Source organism: Phoca vitulina, unplaced genomic scaffold (genome assembly GCF_004348235.1).
Source record: "Phoca vitulina isolate PV1807 unplaced genomic scaffold, GSC_HSeal_1.0 scaffold1, whole genome shotgun sequence".
NCBI lineage: Eukaryota > Metazoa > Chordata > Mammalia > Carnivora > Phocidae > Phoca > Phoca vitulina.
The window spans coordinates 33,507,127-33,529,059 of record NW_022589704.1 but is presented as its reverse complement, the minus strand read 5'-3'; the positions used below and the strand labels follow the sequence as shown (position 1 = coordinate 33,529,059).

General features: G+C 41.0%; 2 protein-coding genes and 1 non-coding gene across 3 annotated transcripts in view; 2 read left to right on the top strand and 1 right to left on the bottom strand.

The window, feature by feature from the left end:
- Positions 1–409: 409 nt before the first annotated feature.
- MPP4 (membrane palmitoylated protein 4) overlaps positions 410–21,933 on the bottom strand; it is a 44,800-nt gene continuing 23,276 nt past the window's right edge. Inside the window, exons 12-23 of the mRNA XM_032402501.1 lie at positions 20,884–20,901; positions 18,508–18,510; positions 17,794–17,829; positions 15,597–15,617; positions 14,018–14,032; positions 12,624–12,665; positions 10,372–10,530; positions 8,877–8,957; positions 6,326–6,419; positions 5,828–5,936; positions 4,547–4,681; positions 410–952 (exon numbers count right to left, since the gene is read on the bottom strand). Coding sequence (XP_032258392.1) covers positions 761–952; positions 4,547–4,681; positions 5,828–5,936; positions 6,326–6,419; positions 8,877–8,957; positions 10,372–10,530; positions 12,624–12,665; positions 14,018–14,032; positions 15,597–15,617; positions 17,794–17,829; positions 18,508–18,510; positions 20,884–20,901 — 905 coding nt within the window. The 3' untranslated portion in view covers positions 410–760. The remainder of the gene's footprint in view (positions 953–4,546; positions 4,682–5,827; positions 5,937–6,325; positions 6,420–8,876; positions 8,958–10,371; positions 10,531–12,623; positions 12,666–14,017; positions 14,033–15,596; positions 15,618–17,793; positions 17,830–18,507; positions 18,511–20,883; positions 20,902–21,933) is intronic.
- On the top strand, positions 1,369–2,823 carry LOC116632656 (replication termination factor 2-like). Its single transcript, XM_032404595.1, is given in 2 exon segments — positions 1,369–2,497; positions 2,500–2,823. Coding segments are annotated over 2 exon segments (918 nt in total). The 5' UTR covers positions 1,369–1,686; the 3' UTR covers positions 2,607–2,823.
- LOC116638124 lies at positions 3,438–3,539 on the top strand. Its single transcript, XR_004300630.1, has one exon. It is a non-coding gene; the product is annotated as a U6 spliceosomal RNA (small nuclear RNA).

Genomic DNA, 21,933 nt, shown 5'->3' with positions numbered 1-21,933 from the left:
AGAGAATGATGCAGAAGACAGATACAGGGGCAGCAAGACTGACTGGAAGTCTCAAGACCTAGGGATGAAAGAAAAATAAGACTTCCTGGAATAGCATTCTCATCTTACGGTTTTCTCATATACCGATCTCTAGGACTAAAGTCAATTGCCCTTTCCTAATTTAGGCGTGATGTGGATATTGGCTTTTAGGCAAATTAATGATGGTTACAGCTCTGATCAGAAGAATAATTTTTTTCCTTGTAGACTGATGTATATAAATGAGGGCAGTGCCATTTCTGTACGTTTTCATGTTAGATGTGAAATGTGTACATTACCCCTTTTTTCTTGCCGAGTCAGTCAAGTAGGCACTTTTTGTAAAAGCCGTTTTCATAAAACAGAAATTGCATGAGGTTAAATACAGTTTCTGAAATTAAGTACTACTTATTTTATTTAGGGAAGCTCTTTTATCTGAATTGTACAAAGACCATACGAAATCTATAAAAGGTTTTCACACTCAGTGGCTTAACATTGTTTGTATTCTTACCACTGCTGCATATGAGGTAAAGGAAAACTTTTTTTTCCTGAAAGCCAAGGAGGTAATTCCACATGCATACACTGCAAATATTTTTTTCAAATAAGCTTAATGAATAAACTGCACCACGTTTAAAGTTGCATACATTACAAAGGGAGCAAATACTGTTGTTTTGCTTTGCAGCCGTTATTCCAGAGCTCTGTTACAGATGGGTATAGTTACAACTCCGGCACAAAGCAGGAGGCTTCCTTAACACTCAGTATCCGAGGAAACCCACTGTGCTGGTACCCACTGAGGCTCCTCCTGAGCCTTCTGAACAGCAGACAACAACTGGGCACATGCATCTTGCAAGTTGTCATTCACAATCACATGATCAAAAAACTGGCCAAACTGTGCCTCCATTTTTTGGGCTAAATCCTCCATCTCTTGTAGATCTTCATCCTTTATGAGAGATTAAAAAAAATATATATGGATAGCACAGACTTAATGAGATAAATAGAAATGATACGCAATTTGTTTTGCTGTTACATTCAGTTGTGAAGCTATTTACGAAAACACTTAGGTCAAATAAACATCGTCTCTTCTAAACCACAAAATTTGTTTCTATCTTTAGCCTTACTTAATGTTTCCCTGGTCAAGGTTTTGCAAAACTAAGTAATGGTAGCCAGAACAATCCCCTCAACTTCCCATTTGGACTCAAATTTTCTTATTCTATTATCTAAACACTTGAAGCTTTCAAACTGTACATAAAAAAAAAAAAAGGAAGAGAAAGAAAAAAAACAAATTTACCAGTTAAATAGAAAACTTTTACATAAATTGCAAATGAAGTTTTATAAAGTAAAATACAGTTCCTGAAATTAAATACTGATAAGAATGACATTATTTTGCCACTTTCAACATGAGGATGGTATGACCTGATTCTAGTGAATTAGGCATACCCTAATTGTCCTTTGCTTCATGCTGACATGACCTAATTCACCTTTAATATTATCCATTTCCACTAATATGAAACGTTCATTTAGTGAAGGTCATTTGACCTTCATTTGGCACTATGCGTTAAGTTCCTTGCTGTTATTTTCTTATTTGTCCACAACAATTAAAATAGTACAACTTGTTGCCAGTGCAATCATAAACACAAATAGATATCGCTACTGACTCTTGACTCCTGGCTGGCGATGGGTTGCGACGGAGGAAGAATCCCCAAGAGACATGAACTGGTGAAGGGGCTGAAGAAGATGGAGAAGACTGACCAAGATGCTGAATTAGTGGCCCAGTGGAACTATTGTACTCTAAGTCAAGAAATATTAAGGCGACCAATAGTTGCCTGTGAACTTGGCGGACTTTATAACAAAGATGCCGTCATTGAGTTTCTATTGGACAAATCTTCCGAAAAGGCTCTTGGGAAGGCAGCATCTCACATTAAAAGCATTAAGAATGTGACAGAACTAAGGCTTTCTGATAATCCTGCCTGGGAAGGGGACAAAGAAAACACAAAAGGTGACAAACACGATGACGTCCAGCGGGCACGTTTCATCTGCCCCGTTGTGGGCTTGGAGATGAATGGCCCGCACAGGTTTTGCTTCCTGCGGTGCTGTGGTTGTGTGTTTTCTGAACGAGCCTTGAAAGAGATAAAAGCAGAAGTTTGTCACACATGTGGGGCTGCCTTCCAGGAGGACTACGTCATCGTGCTCAATGGCACCAAGGAGGACGTGGAAACGCTGAAGAGGAGGATGGAGGAGAGGAGGCTGAGGGCGAAGCTGGGGAAGAAAGCAAAGAAACCCAAGGCGGCAGAGTCTGTCTCAAAGCCAGGTGTCAGTGAAGAATCCCCAGGGCCATCAAAAATTAAGACGGGGAAGCCTGAAGAAACCAGCCTTGATTCTAGAGAGAAGAAAGGCAGCTCAGCTCCCAAAAGTGCAGCAGCAAATGGGAGCTCTTCTGGAAAAGTCGGGAAGCCTCTGCGTGGAACCACAAAGAGGTCCATTGCCGACGCGAAGAATCGGAAGTTTACAAGTGCCTTTTCACGACTCCCAGCTCCGCCAAGCGCTCCAAGGAGGAGTCCGCCCCCTGGGTCACCCACGTGTCCTACTGTTTCTGAAGCCCGTGCCCCGCTGCACGCCGCGCAGGCGCCGTCGGGTTTCCGCGGGGCCGGTGGCGTGGGCGGGACTGTGCCTTGTTCTCTGCTAGCTCTCCCTTCGCGCCGAGCTGTAAAGTCGTCCTCCCAAACCTCGGAGCTGGTGTGGTCGCTCGTGCTTGTGAGGCACGTGGGTTCCCGAGGGGACGTGCAGGCCCTGCCCGCCCCCTCCCACAGGCTCGTGCCCTCCCCACGGCCCCGGAACGTGCGTTGGCTGCACTTTTTATGCTTGAGATAAAGACTCCAGATTCCTTGGGGTGTGTGGTTGGCCCATTTTGCCTAAAATTCTAACGATTTTGCTGCCAACAGTGGAACAGGCCAAGCAAAATTGTACTTTAGAAAGTGAGCTTTACATGCACTCTGTCTGCACGTCTGTTTGCTGGCAGCCTCTGTGCCCCCGAGCAGAGCTTGCCGGTCGAGTGTTTAGGGAGGTTCCTTTCTTTTATCACTTTCAAGACGAAAGCCTTTTAGTTGGGCACCTGAGGGTTTGGTATAAAAATAAAGCAAGCCCGCCCTTTCTCTCAAAAAAAAAAAAAAATCATAAACACAAATACAAATGCAGGCGCTGAAATGTCGTAGCGGTACTCCTTTACAAGATGACCCAGAAACAATTTTGTTAATTTGTTTAGATCACCATAAAAATGAGAACACAATTTTAAACGCCCGTAAGATTCAGAGAATATATCCATGGACTCCACTGTCTGAAATGCAAACTGAAGAATCAGACTTTCATACAGTAGTCACAAAAAATATGAAGATAGAAAAAATAACAAGGGATTATATAATAATACAATCTTGCTCACTTCAGCAGCACATGTATTAAATTGGAAACAATACAGATAAACATGGCCCCTATGCAAGCAAGACATGCAAATTTGTGATGCATTCTATATGTTTAATTTCACTTTTATAAGATGAAAAATTCTAGAGATCTGTTTCACAATGTAAATATACTTAACACTACTGAACTGTATAGTTAAAAATGGTTAGGATGGTAAGTTTTGTGTTTTATGTGTTTTTTACCATACACACACACACAAAATAAGTGAATATAATATCTTGATCTAGGTGATGGTTATCTGGGTGCATGCACAGGTAAAAATTCATTGAGCTGTTACATATAAGATTTATACATCTTGCTGAATATTTGTGATGATTTAAAATAGTTAAGGTAGATTTAATTAAAAAAAACTGGGAAAAAATTACCTATTCTAGGAAGAGTTCACTGATTAATCCCACTTGTCCCGGCCTCTCTATAATTTCCATCATCATTAATACATAATGTTTGCATTTAGAAATACATTTTATAGAGATACCTCATATTACAGATAAGATATATTCACTACAGCATTTTTAAAAAAGATTTTATTTATCTGAGAGAAAGAGCATGCAAGAGCAGGGAGGGGGCAGAGGCAGGGGGAGAGGGGCAGAGGGGGAGGGAGAAGTAGATTCCCCGCTGAACAGGGAGTTCGAGGGTGGTGGGGGCTCAATCCCAAGACCCCGGGATCATGACCTGAGCCGAAGGCAGACACTTAACCGACTAAGCCACCCAGGTGCCCCATTCACTACAGCATTTTTAAAGTAAATTCTCAAACTTTTTCATTCAATAAATAATAAAATGTAAACGTCAGTCTTATGCACACCCAGTGTGGCTTTGCAAACTCTGGTTTGAGTTTTTTTTTTTTTTAAGCTAGACTAGAAAAAAAAAATAAGAGCAGCATCATAGCATTTATTATACTTTATTTTAATGTCTACAAATCATGTCCAGTAAAAAGGATAAATCATAAGGACATTTTTCATTAGAAACAAAAATCACATTCCTTAACATAGGGATGTTATGGAAACAATACAGTGACTTTTTACTAGAAAAAAAAATACATTCATCTATTTCCTCTGTATCTTACCTTGAACTTCATGTCCACAAAGTAGTCTGTAATGATCTTGGCATTTTTCCGAGATTCCTTCATACAACTCATGTTAGATGGCTTTATAAATATGACATAAGGCTTCAGTTCCTGGGTTCGAGCTACTTGAATACCCTACACAGAAAAATTAAGTGCACATTTTAAAAAAGAAGTCTTAATTTCCTAGAGTAAACACAAATGTTCTCAAAATTTCTCAGATCAGGAATCAACGATTATTGGGGTGCCTGGGTGGCTCAGTCATTAAGCATCTGCCTTTGGCTCAGGTCATGATCTCAGGGTCCTGGGATCCAGCCCTGCATGGGGCTCCCTGCTCAGCGGAAAGCCTGCTTCTCCCTCTTCCACTCTCCCTGCTTGTGTTCCCTCTCTCGTTGTCTCTCTCCCTCTGTCAAATAAATAAAATCTTAAAAAAAAAAAAAGAAATCAATTATTTTTAGCAATTTATTTTTATTTATTCTCCTTTGCCCCCAATTCCTCAACTCTAAAAAATAAACATTTTAATAATTAAGAGAATCAAAATTAAGTTTAAACTGTGGCTCTTCCTCTTACTAGTCATGACACCCTTCTGAAATCTGAGAATAGGATTCTATACATAATCTCATGGCACAAAGACAAAGACAAACTCTAAAGGTGGATCAGTTCTGTTTCATCCTCACTTCCCTTTCCTCTTGTTATTATCTTATATTGGATACTACTGACATGTTCACACTGACCACCAGCCTTGACCCAAGGAAGAACAACTGTCTTATCCCCTGATTCTCTTTAGCGCATGTGGTCTATTTTTAAATGACTACAAAAAAACCCCAAAATACAAGGATCAAAAAAAATGGAGCCTACACATTGTGTGCTTTTTATCTTACCCGGCTCACTCCTGCCTCATTCCACATATGGTCTCAGAGGTAGCTGTAGATACAACCACATAGGAACCTCACCTCCTTGTGTCAAGCAACATCTTATTCCCTCCACCAATTTCCTTGATGCCTTTGTGATCAAGGTCAAAGCAGGATTCGAACTTTTCTTTATAGCCACCAGCTCAGTTCTCTTTTTGTATCTGAGAAGCAAGATTCCTTTCCTAACTAAAGACAAGATATTGGTGAACTGTTCCTTCACATAAGATCCTGGCCCTTAGATATGGTAAGTGGTCTTATCCCTAAAAGGCTAACAGAATAAAATGCCTCAACTACAACTTACAGCATGTGCACAAAACTCATGACATTCATTCATTACTTTGGGGAGATGGGAAACCTTCCACCACACACCTACCTGAGGCTCTAAGTCCATGACACAGATCTTTCCTTCATCAAGGACTGTTTGAACAGCGTCCACACTGGTGCCATACAGGTGGCCTTTGTACTCACCATACTCGAGCATCCTGCAAGGGTGCCACAAGGGAAACAAGAACTCTTTCTACAAGTAAAATATTACCAGTAGTAACATAGATAGGATGTAAATATGTGGACTTCACTAGCACAAGTGGAAAATGGACAGGAAAAAAAATATTAAAGGATCTAGGACTTAACTCTTTCTCCAAAGTCTCTAAAATTTGCAGTTCAATTCTGCTCCCACTCCAAACCCAATGAGTTAGTGTACAAGTCTACCAATTTACATGTTCTTGCTTAACTCTTCAGAAACAAAAGGAATTCCCCCAGAAAACAAAAGGAATTACCCCAAAAGGAATTTGGGTAATGCATAAAAATAGTGGATCTATTTTGAAGGTAAAATAACCAAAGGGGGGAATTAGATTCTGAACGTCTAGCTTACCTGTGACTATACACGAGGCTTTCAAATGCTTCCTTTGACACATAGTGATACTCACGTCCATCCATTTCATAACTCTTTTTGGAGCGAGTAGTATCTATCAAAATATGGAATTTTTAAAAAAGTCTTTAGAATCTACAAATTGTTTTGATTTAGTACAAACATACATCTGGGTAAAGATGTCCAATCAATATAAATAAATGAATACATAAACAGATAAATAAAATGCTAGAACCAAAAAGAGGGATCCTGAACTGGGGATAAGAAAGAAGTTCTCATATCTAAATCAGTTCATCTAGAAACCTTTATTAAGTGCTCATGGTGTGGACATGAATGTGTTAAGTGTTAAGCCAGGATGGGGAGGACCGAAGGGGTACCTGCTCTTACTTCAAAATAGGCATGAATGAATTATGTGTGAGGCTTAAGATGCCTAAAGGCCCCCAGCACAGAAGATATCTTCTGTTTAGATAGTGCATTTCCCAAGATCCCATTTCACTCCTCCCCCACCTACCCAGATGAAATGTTATTATCCATAGTTTACTGATAAGTAACTGAAGATTTTATTTTATTTTTTTAAAGATTGAATTTATTTATTTGGTGGGGGAGGAGCAGAGAGAGAGATAGAGAGAGGGAGAAGCAGACTCCCTGCCGAGCAGGGAACCCGATATGGGGCTCGATCCCAGGACCCTGGGATCACGACCCAAGCCAAAGGCAGACACTTAACCAACTGAGCCACCCAGGGGCCCCATAACTGAAGATTTTAGAGAGCAACTAACTTGCTTGCGTATACACACGATGCCCGACTTGATCTCATGACCCTGAGATCACGACCTGAGCCCAAACCGAAAGTCAGATGCTCAACCAACTGAACCACCCAGATGCCCCTGTTTTTTCTTTATTCAAGCCTCTCTGCAGATCGTTAGAGTTTCTACAGTTATGCCACTTCTCCTATAGATTTGTATTGAAAAAAATTATAATAAAACACTATAGCTCTCAGGTTATAGTAAATTATGTAAATATAAACTTAAGATGACTCCTTCTCCGTGGCTTCTCCTGGACTATATTTTATATGGTAGGTTAAAAATCTGTGAACTGGTGCATAACTAGAGGTATTCATCTTAAACTTAGAAACTATGCATTCAATTTAAAAAGCAAAATATGCACAACATTTTCTCACTTTGAATGATGGCTAGTCATACTTCTTACAGTTCCTCTATGTTCTGTGGGAATTTTATTTTTATCCAGATTATTGAAAACTGGTGCTTCCTTTTGTAGTTTTTGTGTTGGAGATCAATGTCCATTCTTACACGTGTGAACAGTGTTTGGAAAGCATAACCTAAGGTATGTGACCATAAAGCAACGTTTTCTGTCCCCCACTGCCTTCTGTGGTACAAGACCTTCCCCTGGCCCTGGATGAGAATCTAGCAGTTACCATGACTCTTCTGATTATTCTTAGATTAAAAAAAGGGGGGGGCACCATCTTTTGTGCCACAAAACGCAGTCTCAATGTAATAACTAAAACTCCGTTCCTATGTAATAATCAAAATTATTAATTTCATTTCTATTTTGGATTTCTCCTCCTCCCCACACCTGGCTCAGACTTGCTATAGCCACAAAAGCTGCAGTCAGAGAAGCTAGAAGTAGGAAAGGAAGTAGGATTCACTTCTTCCCTTCCCTTTCATTGCCTTTCTACTGTTCCTCCCCAGTTTTATAGCTATCCAAGGCTAGAATGCAGAGAAGAGAGGAAAGAGCAGGAAAATTCTTACTTCCTGACGCTGATGCTGGATACTATAGGTTTCCTTTAGACTTGGCAGATATTTAAATGTGGCTCTGCTCTCCTGGAGGACTCTTGGGCTATTCTGCAAACCCCACCACCACCACCACCACCACCGAGTATCTCAAATCTGTCTCTATTCCAGCTAGTCATTTGTGATTTCTAAAAGGGCAGCTACTTCCCAAACTACAGCCCCTAGCCACTCCTCTAAATTCTTTAGATTTTTCAAGGATAAATCTGACACCGGTCGTCTGTGTCCCCCAGACTGCAGGGAACACATACTAAGCTCTTAAGTGTTTCTCTAAGTTCCTTTCTTGAACTGAAGTGAAGGGAAAGCACCCACGTGTACTTGCTCTTTCCTGCCATGGATGGTATGATCATACTTACAGTTTATATAAAATTACATCTGCATACATTAAAATTTTAAAAAATAAGATAAGGTATTTAAAGAGCCAAGCACAGTGCCAGGAAGACAGTAAGTACTATTATTACTTAGCTATTATTACTAAATACTAGTTTTCCTGAAGGGTCATCTATATGATTGTTAAGAAATGGAAAAGAGACAGTCACCTTTTAAAAGCCTAGCGAGCTACATGGCCATGAATCAGTTCCCTCTATTAAAATAAATATAGTTAGAAATATTATATAAGGACTATCCCTGGTGTCTTTTGTTTTTACAACAAAAATGGTATGGCATAGTTAACTGAGATTGGTGCATCTGTGGAGGCAAAGACAGTTTGACCAAAACATGAACTGCTAGGAAAGAAAAACTACACGTACGTGGCACAGCACTTTGGAAATGCTTAGGATTAAGCTCAATAAGTTGTCTTCTCAGTTCATTGACTCCAACACCAGAAGGTCCTAAACACAAAAGGCCACATACAGAAATCATTAGACATAGATAAATATAATTATGTGGTGACATAATCATTTCAGTTCTTCTACTGAAGACAGTTGAGAGCAAATGTTTTTCAGGAAATTAAATATCTTTTCTTCTCACCAACTGAAACAATTCCAGAAAGCTCTTAGGAATTTTCCTGGGGACCCACAGAATAACCCACACTTCTTCAACATCCCAGAAAAAAGCTGGGGAATTACAGGAATTGGTCACACCAGCAAACGTCATCTAATGTTGGGCACTCTGAGAATTCTCTGGCCTCATTTCAGATAATCTACCGAGAAAACCTACCTTTCCAGTCAAATGAAGTGTCTATCACATTACAACCCAGAAATCAGCCTTTAGATTTATGGGTTCTGTGAGTCAGCACCCCATGTGTAACTGAAGTCAGGGCTGACTTCATGCAGTTACATAGGGCCCATGCTTAGGATACTGCACTTGGTTTAATGTTCTCCCTTTACCATCTTGAAATGTTAAACTTTTTTTTTTTAAGATTTATGTTTTTATTTCAGAGCGAGAGAGAGACAGACAGAGAGGGCACGAGCAGGAGGGGCAGAGGGAGAGAGAAACTTAAGCAGGCTCCACGCCCAGCGAGGAGCCCAAGGTGGGCTCTATCTCACACCCTGAGATCGTGACCTGAGCTGAAGCTAAGAGTTGGAGTCTTAACCAACTGTGCTACCTAGGCACCCCAAAATGTTAGTCATGTTTAAAGAAGCTCTTGTATTTTCATTTTGCCCTGAGCCCTGCCAATTCTGTGGCCGGGCCTGGCGGTAAGGCACGCTGTTCTGCCGTACCGGGGCTTCCCCCGGTCACAGGTGGAATACACACAGAGATGGCAGCAAGACCTACGTCCCTACTGCTGCAGGGACCGGCTTTGCGCAGCTCTTGGTCACAAAAGCAGGTCGCCCCAGTACTGTATTTGCCCTGTTCTTTAACACCAGACATACAGTCCAAAAGACTTTTAAACACTTCTCTAAAGAAGGTGATTACAAATATCTTAGGGAAATAGCTCTTAAGGATTTTCATTTCTGATACAGACTGATAATGCAGTCTGGGGGGAATACTCCTCTATGCTTAGAAAACAAACTCTAAACAGGTTAAAAAACAAAACAAAACCAGCTTCATCATAATACAATCTGTTATTACCCCGGTACCTACATACCGGGGCATACCACACTCAACTGTACGCAATAAAAGCGTGAGACAACAAAGTCTTATTTATAAACACACACATATAGAACAGGGGGTTTTTTCAGGCGTTTATAGGGGAGTCGCTCAAGAATGCTACTTTTGCCACTACTCCCAACGCCAGCCCGCCGAATCTTAGCAGGACGAGCTCGCTACGGAGGAGGAGGGCCACCGTGAGCAGGGACGTACCCACGAGCACGATGAGGCGGTGCCTATCGGACGCGCGGCGCTGGTACCTGACCACCTCCTCGTACGGCGCGCCCGGCGCGCTGGGGCCGCACAGCCGCGCGCGCAGCTGGCCCAGGTGGCACTTGCGGCGACAAAGGCGCATGCTGCGGCGGAAGCCAGCTGCGAGGGTGGGAAGGCACAGGACGTCACATGCAGGCAGGAGAGATCACTTCTCCTCCACGCCTGATGGAGCCTGCGGTGACTGCCATCGGCAAGTGTTAACGAGCATCATCACGTCTGTCTGAAGGTAGAAAAGAGGAAGCAACGCGAAGGAAAAATAGCAGAATGCTCCACATATTGCCTCTAGGCTGCACCCAGTGCCCCCCATGTGCCAGGTGCTGGGGACCCGGTGGTCCACTACCTCAAACCCATTTCCTCCTGACATTTACATTTCATGGAGGAGGAGAGAGAAAAGTAAACACATCAACAAAAATAAGGGCTTAGAAGGTGGGTGGATAGAGAGTGACGGGGGTGCTTCTTCACGCAGGTGGTTCAAGGGAAGTGTGTGTGAAAAAGTGACATTGAGCAGAGGTGGGAATGAAGTCACGGAGCCAGGTGAGGAGGCGTCTAGGGAAAAACCAACCCAGGCTAAGGGAACAGCAACTGCTAAGGTGCAGAGAACGGAGTGTTCCCGGAGTGTTGGGGGAAGCACGAGGAGGCCCTCCTGAGGCAAGGTGGTGAGCAGCAGGGAGAATGGTAGGAAATGGGGCTGGTGAGGAAGCAGGGGAGGTGGCAGGGGGCTCCAGCTGAGTGTTGGATTGTGGTCCAAGGGCGCTGAGAAGTCACTGGGTGGTAGAGAAATGGGTGTGACATGGTTTATGTTTCTGAAGAAGTCCTCTGTTGCTGTGGGGAGGACGTAAAGTGTAGCTTCACAGGAGAGCAGGTGGGAGGCCCTTGCGGTGCCCCAGAGGATAGTGGCCTGGGCCAGGAGGGAAACAGTGCAGCAGGCTGATTACCCACAGTTCTCAGATGGATACTCTAAGACACAGACAGGTCCGGTGGCTGCTCACAATGGTGTGATCAGTGGCACAGTTGGACACTAGCCTTGGTTTCTGAACTTCTAGAATCCTGCTTCATCTGCCTACCAAATCTCAGGGCCTTCTGGTATTTTCAAAAAAGAGCTGTTCCCAGGTCCTTCCCAGAGATAGAGTTCTGGACTCTGTGTGTATATAAACACACACACACACACACATCTGTATCTATCTATATATGTTGCACACCAGGAGTTCACACCAAGACCTACAATGCAAGCTCAACACTACAGGATTCATTCCAGCCACCTGCCCCCACCCTTGCCGTACATGCAACTCCTTTCTCTAACAGTGAGAAACCTGACCGATGGTTCTCAGTACATTTACTTGTATTAATCGAAAGCACCTGTGCAGGACGAGGGACGGATGGTATCGGCAACCTGGCAGGAAGTGTCAGAGGCCACGTGAGGTGAGGAGGCCATCTTTGTAGAGGCTGCGAAGTGTCAGAGCCCAGGGGAGGCAGCGGTCCTCCTCACTTTGCTCTGGCCCTGACAACCTGTACCAGTCGACCCTTGTCCCCTGCACAAAAGCTCTCCTCACACGGCTCAGTGATGCCCCACCCCAGGCTGCTTCTTCCCCACCTTTGTGCAGACGTCTGCTCTTTTGGCTTATTTAATGGCATTGGGGCTGAGGTATTCTCGAAGGGATGCAGAAAAGTGGCCCCATGGTTTTTGTTTTGTTTTGTTTTTAAAGCTCTCTCAATGATTCTGATGTGTATCCAGGCCCAAGGAACCAACATTTCACTTTACTGACCCTGCTGTTCCCCCACTGTCTCTTGGAGGAGACCCAGCATGGTTTTACAGGAACCTTTAAATGGGTCCTTCAGAAAGCTCTGACCAGTTGACGGATTACAGAAATGTGGTCATCAACACCAAGTTTAGTAGTCAGAGAACTGGTCTCTTTAGAGTAACATAAGTATGTCATGAAACAGTCTGGAAGAGAACCAAGGATTTGTGTTTGATGAATAATTAAGAGCTATCCGGTGGAAACCAGATGAATTATAATGAGTGATCAACACAGCAGAATATGGACCCAAAAAAAGGAGTTGGGGGATAGAGGAAAGCAGAACAAGGAACAAGTCTGGAAATGTTCACTGGCAAAAGAAGCTTTCAGAAGAGTCAGGATGGTATGAATAAAACTTGACAAGTGACAACGACCCGCCTCTTATTAATCATTACCTACCGATAAAGAACTTCTGACCAGAGCCAACAAATTCCTCCTTGTCTGGAACACAGAGAATGGCAGGACCAGAATATGTGAAGGGGGAGAAGGAGAAGGTTACTTAGAACAGATGCATGAAACTATCTTCAAATCTGCAAGTGACACCATTTCAGAAGATGTCAGCACAGCTGACTTCATCTTGAATGGCTTCTTGAAGACTGTCCTAAGCACCTTCCAGTCTATCACATGCACCCAAACTATGTGGAAACACTCTTCAGAATTTTAGCAATACGCTGAATCTATTCTGTCAAGTACAATTGAAACAAAAAGCTATTTTAGGCTTGTTTCAAGTTATAAGAAAGATATTGAGTCACTGTAAAAACAAATAAAAATTAGGTATACATTGTTAAACATGCCCGAAGAAAACTGACTTAAAAAAGGAAACAGGTGAATTGGCTTTGGCTTCAACTTGTAGAAATGGTGTTCTGCAGGACCTATAATTAGTCCCTTTGTGAGAGGTGGGTTTTTATTTTCTCCCTGATAAAATGGTTTATTCTGTATAAAATTAGTACTTCCTCTATGGCTGCCTGTTGTGTCTGACTGACCAGGAATCTGAGAGACAAGGGTGAGGAACACTAGTCCCAGGGGCTCTGAAGCACCTAGAATTTATTTAAACTCCTGGCTTCCACGGGGGTCTCAGAAAAATTCTTAGAAACTCCAGGGGCAAAAATGTTATAAAAATGTCATTTTCAAATTACTTTTTATGAATATGTGTTCCTTTTCACTTATGCAACTCTGTTCTGATCACTGAAATATATAAAGAGCCATTGTCCGTAGAATGAACTGACATATACATTTTCTTCTTAACCTTTTTTTTTAAACGTACATGTTAAAATATAAAGAAAACGCACCAATATCAATTCCATTTTCTGTTAAGTAAGCACATTTTTCTAACTGAAGTATGTCAGTAAGGTTTTTTTTTTAGTTTTTTTTCTTTTTCAAATTTTTATTTAAATTCTAGTTAGATAAAATATAGTGTAATATTGGTTTCAGAAGTAGAATCTAGTGATTCATCACTTACATATCACACCCAGTGCTCATCACAAGTGCCCTCCCTAACGCCCAACCCCCATTTAGCCCATCCCCCACCCACCTCCCCTCCAGCAACCATCAGTTTGTTCTCTGTAGTTAAGAGTCTCTTATGGAAACATTTACTTAGGAATATATTCATAAAGCTTAACTACTTTCATTGTTCATTTTTAAATATTTTTCTGTGAAATTGACTATCTCATCACCAATTTCACCCTTAAAATATTTCTTATCTTAAAATGTATCCTGTCAAGCATGCACATTGAGGCACTGAAAGATCTTAAATATAGCTCTATGTGGCTTACCCAGGAAATGAAAACAGTTACCTTCTGAAAGCTCCTCTGGATATTTGGGTAAGTGAAGAAACAGACATGACAAAGTTAAGTCTTTGAGAAGATCAAGTTGGCCATCCAATAAAGACCAGTGACAAAAGCGAGGCATTCATGTCACCCCTAGAGAAGGTTGTAACTCGGGTAGGCCTGGCAAGGCGAACTCATTGGACCTGACTGCGCTGCTGGGAGAACAATAACTTTTTCTACAAGTCTCTTATCTACATTCTCCCTGAGGGCTTTTTGTCTAGGGAGACTCCTCTCTACTGGTCAGCACAAAATAGGGCTCGAGAGAGAGAAATTATAGGAAGGTAACTGCTGTGAGCCTCCTCTCTCCTCTCCCAGAGGCCGTATGCTGCGGTCTGGTGAAGTGGGCCTTGGGGTGGGCGCTGCGGCAGCCTCTGGCCTGAGCATCCTCATTCCTTACCCCTCACTGGGTCCAGTGACTCACGTCCTTCTCCAGCTGCCCCACTGGAGGCAGGGGGAACTGAACACAAAGCGTTTTCTAGAAGCCTTAAAACATCCATCTTCTCTGTTGCTTTTTTAAAATGGCATTCCTAATTAGACTGTTATCATTACCCCCTGAAGAAATTCAAGGAGGTCACATGACACCACATTCAGAGAAGAGTTGAGCCCCAACCTGAAAAGATGGAACTACCCACTAAGAGCTCTAAGTAACAGAATTAAGCATCATGAATAAATATCAAGAGTTTCTTACTTAGGAAACATGACAGCTGGGTGCTAATTGTTCCTTAATAGACCTCCCAAGTGAGTTGAGTTCAGAATGTACTTGGGAGTTCTCAATCGCTTGACTAAGAGGAGTCCAGAAGGGGTACCTCCCAGGAACTAAGGGCGGCTGCATGCATTCCTCTGCAGTTACTAGAGACGTAGCTGCTGAACGCCCATCCAGAGCAAGATTCACAATAATGCTAGCTAGCGCTCATGTATCACTTACATTCTAAGCACTTTACTTATATAAATTATTTTTCCTACTTTAGACGTGGGGCAAGTGAAGGGCAGAGGGGTGAAGTGATGGAGGACCCACAGGTAATGAGGAAGGGAGCAGGATTCCTACTTGGAAAGTTTGGCTCCAATCCCTGGCTTTAATCACTCCACCGTACTGCCTCTCGGTTCAGAGACCCCACAAATACCTCTGAGCCTCAACCACAGTGTGAGTGTGTAGACTGTCTTCCAGAAAAATGAGGAGTTGAACATAGAACAAAGGAGGACTATAATCCAGAGGCATTAAAAATTAAACCAGTTCCAAACACTGAGCCAAGTGTACATACCCTAACATGACCAACTATCTAACTGAAAACAGGAAATTTAGAAACAACATAAATGGGAAGTAAATCAGTTAGGCGCACACTTCCCAAGTCCATCTGTCCATCCCACAGAGCTCCAAAATGTCCCTAATAAGAAGCACCAGTGAAGGTGAAGCTTATAATATCTCACCACTATACTGTTGAGGTATTTAAACAATTATTGTATGATATCCCTAAATGTGTGTTTAAATGATACCAAAATTTAGAATAGACTCTTAAAAATCAATACCAAATACTCATTTTTTACTTACCAGATTCAAATGTTTCTTCATCTATGGTGTCCCATGGAGACAAAAAAACCAAGAGTGTCATTATATTACTATCCATACTGAGTCTATATTTTAACAGTCTAATTCCCTGACCCTATGCTTCTGCATACTCACCAACTTTTAAAATTCTTTCCTAAATCAAGGCCAAGTCAGTGGGGTCTCTATGGCATAGTAAAACCTTAAATGAGATACATGGTATTAACGCAGTTGAGCTATGACATTAAGCAGGGGTGCTGCAGGAGCTTAAAATAAATAAATTAGAAGAGAACAAATAGAATGTAAAAGAGGCTCAGAGGGAAGAGAAAGGTAGAATGTCACAGGCAGCTTCGATGGACGTCAGACAGCGCACAGCGTTGCTATGACAGACAGGAGGAAGGACGCGCCCTGCCTGACGTTGTGGGGACGGGTGTATAAGCAACCGAGTATGGCGAGGAGGATGAGTATATAAATGGTTTGACTGGATAGGCTTGTTTAGGTGATGAGAAAAGATTTTATATAAACCAACTTTCTCATCAGTTAAAACAGTTCTTATTAGCATTTTATTTTATTTTATTTTATTTTATTTTATTTATTTGACAGAGAGAGAGAGAGCGGGAGAGGGAACACAAGCAGGCGGAGTGGGAGAGGGAGAAGCAGGCTTCCCGCTGAGCAGGGAGCCCGATGTGGGGCTCGATCCCAGCACCCTGGTATCATGACCTGAGCCGAAGGCAGACACTGAACGACTGAGCCACCCAGGCACCCCTTTATTAGCATTTTTAAAGAAATATTAAAGATTAAGAAACTAGAATGTATGTGGAGAGCAGTTTGAAATATGTAGCAACACTACTAACGCATTCATCCTTGGATCAGGCAATACTGCGTCTAGGCATACTCATCCATGTGTTTACATGGATGTGTTTGCAAAGACAATGTGTTTACAACCCTACTCATTGTAGCACTCTTTGTAATAGAGAAGACTGGATGTAACTCAAATGTCTACCGATAAGTGATTGTATAAATGCACAATAATTTATTTCACCAATAAGCTATTAAAAACAAACGAAGAGGCTCTTTATGTGCTAAGATGGAATCATATATAATGCTAAGAAAAAAAGCCAGGAACAGAATACTGTGTATAGCATACCATCAAAAAAGTCTTTTTTTTTTTTTTAAAAAAAGCATGTTTTTTAAAAAAATGGTGAGGATGATGGTGGGGAGAGGAGAAAAAATACACATCATCGCTTTTATATGCACAGAATATGTCTGGAGGAATCAACAAGAAACAGAGCATTTGTTGCCTCAAGAAGTAAAACTGAGCAGGGTAGCAGGGAAAAGGAGGAACTCTATACTTTTGTAGTTTTTTGAATTTTAAAGTATGTGAACATATTACCTAATAAAAATTTTAAATTACAGAAAGAAATGAATATTGGCACGAGTTTTTTAAAAACTTGATAGAAAAAATATGGTGTCAGCATTATTCTGTAGTTGTTCTGGGAAGTATATGTGAATCTTTGAAATATCTGCTATTTAAGGATTTCATATTGTTCTTTAATTTCTAAAAACTAGATTAGCCCAGAAACCCAAGACAAACTCACCTATCGGACTAAAGACTTCCCAATAGTCTCCCAACATCAACAATCAACAGAGCCAATCTCAGTTCTGTCACTAAATTTGGGAAATCTTTTCCCAATTTACAAAAAAAATTTAAGTATAGAAACATAAAAAGTTTTCATATATTTCTCAAAAATTTGGAACCCACTACTAATTAGCTATACTAGAATCTATCAGAAGATGTTACCAAACAATAATAAAAAATATATGTTGCTTTTTAAAAATTGGCATTTCAATATTTTATAGTATTTCACAAAGAGCATGGCAGTTTCCAGACATTCCACTGAATGTTACTGAATGTAACACCTGAGTATTACTAAGTGTTCCTCTGATCATTTCCAAGACACTGCTTTCTAGAACACTTTCTAGAAGGTTGGTTTAGAGCCTGGATACATTCCCACAGCTGTGCTTCCCTTCCAAGTGCCAGAACCACAGAGGAAGGACGTGGTGGGGGAGGAGGGGTTCATTTTACACATTTCTTCCAGAGGAAAGGCCTGTGGCCCCATTTGGCTAACTCTGCTTCAGAAAATCTACAGCTGAGGTACTTCATATTCCTTCTGGTGGTACATCTGTCAAGAGGAAATGTTACCTGCTTCCACACACTTCTCATCAATCTTCATGTCATCTAAAAGAAGATAGAAAGGGAAAAATAGAACTTAAAATGTATTAGTATCACAAACAAAATTCCCAATGTATAGATCTATGTCAGTAAAACGCAGACCATCTTATAATAACATTACTCTTACAACTATTCCTCATGCTTGCTCACTTGGAGAGAGAAAAACGACTCCACTGTATTAAATGAAAATGAAAATCTATGGTATAGAAGGCTACATAACATAAAATGGTTAAAATTTTAAAAGCATCAGCTTTTTGGGACACCTGTGTAGCTCAGTCAGTTAAGCGTCTGCCTTTGGCTCCGGTCATGAACCCAGGGTCCTGGGATGGAGCCCCGCATCGGGCTCCCTGCTGAACAGGGAGCCTGCTTCTCCCTCTCCCTCTGCCTGCTCCTCCCCCTGTTTGTGTTCTCTCTCTCTGACAAATAAATAAAATCTTAAAAAAAAAAAAAAAATCATCTTTTTGAGTGGGCCAACTAGTTTACCTCAAGCTTCAGTTTTCTATCTATAAATGGTGATGGTAGTAATACCTACCATATAAGAGGATTAATTGAGATAATGAAAAGCTCAGACAGATGGTAAGTATGCAATAAATGTTAACTATTTTTACCTTTAGCTGGGCTATCCATAACAGGATAAGAGACTATAATTTTTAAAACCACCCATCCCATCCTAATATCCAAAACCCTCTACAACATGACCCAAGCCCAACTTTGAAGGCTATTAGCTACTTCTTTCCTTCACATGTCTTGTACCCCCATTAGAGTGGCCTCCATCAGGCCTCCTCTGTGCCCTTGCTTATGCTGTTTCCTTTGCCTGTAATGCTTCAAGGTCCATCTCAAACACTAACTAAAATGAATATCTCTGCCATGAACTGCATAGCATTTTCTTCCTCCTACCTTGAATTCGCTGCTACTGCACATCTATTCCACCTTGTAATATAATCATTTGCATATTTGCTTTATTTGCCCTTCTAGATAGCTCCTTGAAAACAGAAACTGTTTTGCTAATTTTTATACTTTACAGAGTTTAGTACAGTGTCTTGCACGTAATAGGTACCTGATAAATTATTAAATTGAACTGAATTTTCCTTTTAATATCAAAATAGTTGATTTGAATATATGTTTGGAAAAAATAATTTTTTTCAGCACTGTACATCTTGCGCCTAACACAGTGCCCAGCACTTCCCAAGTGATCAATAAATAGTAGTTTAAAGGGGTTTTGGGCGCCTGGGTGGCTCAGTTGGTTAAGCGACTGCCTTCGGCTCAGGTCGTGATCCTGGAGTCCCGGGATCGAGTCCCACATCGGGCTCCCTGCTCAGCAGGGAGTCTGCTTCTCCCTCTGACCCTCCTCCCTCTCATGCTCTCTGTCTCTCATTCTCTCTCTCGCAAATAAATAAAATCTTAAAAAAAAAAAAATTAAAAAAAAATAAAGGGGTTTTAAAAAATATTTTATTTATTATTTATTTAGTGGGGAGGCAGAGGGAGAGGCAGAGAGAGAATGTCAAGCAGACTCTGAGCTGAGCACAGAGCCCGATGAGGGGCTTGATCCCAGGACCCTGAGATCATGACCTGAGCTGAAATCAAGAACCAGTCACTTAACCAACTGAGCCACCCAGGCACCACAATAAATAGTGGTTTAATAAATAAGTCTTATCATGTTCCAAAACTGCAAATAATTGTCTTTATAATAAGCTATAATATTATCAAGTCATAATAAACTTATCACCACCTCCTTACAGACCATATCATTAACTATCTAAGTAAAATGTGCAATATAAAAAATTTTATAAAATAATACTGCTTTATAGAGATAGGGACACAGGTAAACAAGTAACATAGCTGTCATTCAATTCCTTTTATTTATTGAGACATTATTTTTCAAATCAGTATTTTATAACAACAGTGAATCCATTAGTTCCTAAGACATAACTAGAGGTTTTATGTGTTTTTTTTTAAGCAAAGGAAAACTACAATTATTATTCCTGTTTTACAGAGGACAGGAGTTAATTTCTAATAACAACACAAGTAGCCCTGATTTTTCTAACTTGCAACTCTGGGATCTAAGACAGACACTGATTTTACTCTCTCAAAATCAACAATTCCACACTGTTGGCAAGGGTACATGTTATGGACAGATTGTTATCCCTCCTGAATTTATATGTTGAAGTTCTAGCCCCCAGTTTGGCTGTATTTGGAGACAGGGCCTTTAAGGTTGAATGAGGTCATAAGATTGGGGCCCAAGGACAGGCAAACATCTGCAAGCCAGAAAGAAGCCTCACCAGAAACCAGACCCACCGAACCCTGATCTTGGACTTCGGGCTGACAGAACCCTGAGAAAATAAGAGTTTGTTGTTTAAGGCACCACCAGTCTGTGGTGTCTTGTGATGGTGGCCTGATTCAGGACTGAATTTTAGGACTGAAATATAGGGATGCCTAGGGGACTGCTCTTCTCTTCTGTCCCCCTCCACAAGCAGGTAGCATCTTGCTTTCCAGCTTTTGTGAGTGTGTGTGTTTGGCATCAGAATGAGTCACCTGCGTGTCTGGGCTTGGAGAAAGAGAGAAATAATACCTGGAAGTTCCATCTGCCCTTGATGCAGGGCCCTTCAGACAGAAGCTTCAATCCAGATTACACTGCCTGCAATACCGCCCAATATTCTTACCTCTCTGAACCTCAGTCTTTTCATCTATAAAATGGGAACAATTGAAATTCCTTACAGGGTTATTTTTAAGACCGTGTGTGTAAAACAGGTGACACAAAACAGTGAACCAGTTTCACAACTTTTATTGAATTTTTACCATGAGCTGCATCTAAATGTTATCTCTCTTTTCTCCTATTCCTCTCAGTGTTAGGACAATAACATCATGTGTGCTTTCTTTTGACTGACATCTTTTTTACAAATTAGGGTATTAGTGACTGGCACACTAATAGGTATACAGGAAGAGCTAATAAATAGCTGAACTGGATTAAAGTGAATTAAGAAAACTATACAAAATTTCTATGAGACTTTGGAGATGAGGTTATTTTGTTGTTGTTGTTGTTTTTCAAATACTATTTCTTACCTTCTTCCATAGAAATTGCTGGGTACAGACAAATAATGGAAGCGGAAAGAAAGAGAGCACATTGGTTAATGCTATAGTTTCTCAGGTTAACTTATAATAAGAAAATAAAAATTAATTATAGTAATATTCTGGGCTTAATCTACAGAAATTTGGTAGAGATTTGGTAATAAAATGATAAAATAAATATCCTATAGAAACTGATACATTTATGAATCTTGTTGGAAATGGAGATCTTGCTTCTGGCAAATCTACTCCCTTCCCACCCTGAAGTTCTGTAAGTGTTGTGTTCTACTCATTTCTGAGTTAATGCACTTTCAGCATATTTTAGGAACTCAAATTTTGACTGGAATGAAAGGAAGGGAGGGAGGAAGAAAGGGAGGGAAGAAGAGAGGAAGGAAAGAAAGAAAGAAAAAAGAGAAAGAAGAAAGAGAGAAGAAAGGAAGGAGGGAAAGAAGGAACGAAGGAACGAAGGAAGGGAGAAAGAGAGAGAAAGAAAGAAGGGAGAGAGGGAGGAAGGAAGAAAAGAGAAAGGCAACCATTCAACTGTATGTGCATCTTCAGTAAATATATTTTTAATAGTTACCTGCAAATTTTTCATTAAGTCTTGTTAAATAAAATTGCCTGTACCTCTGGAGTCAGTAACCTGCTCCTGAGATTATTCTCTCCCTATGGTAACATTAAGCAAAAAGATACAAAATAATACTTATGGCAGCACCATCTAAAACAGTTAGAAAGAAAAGAAATGATCTAATAGTTTAGAAACTGATCATGCTCCATCAGAAACAACCCTGTGAGAGGCGACCCTTTAAGTCAGCAACTCTGTCCTTGGGGTTCTTGGAGTTAGAGATACGTGAGTATAATAATAGGGGCTACAAATTCTTTTTCAGGATGGACTTTTCCAAAAGTCTAATGTAAATCGCACTCAGGCTACATGAGCAAATTAAACATCAACCAGTGGCGTACTAGTTATCGAATGCTGATTAGAAGTTTCAGCAGCACTTCCATGTGCCTTTGAGAAATGAAATAGGAAAGTGAATTAAAGAAGCACTT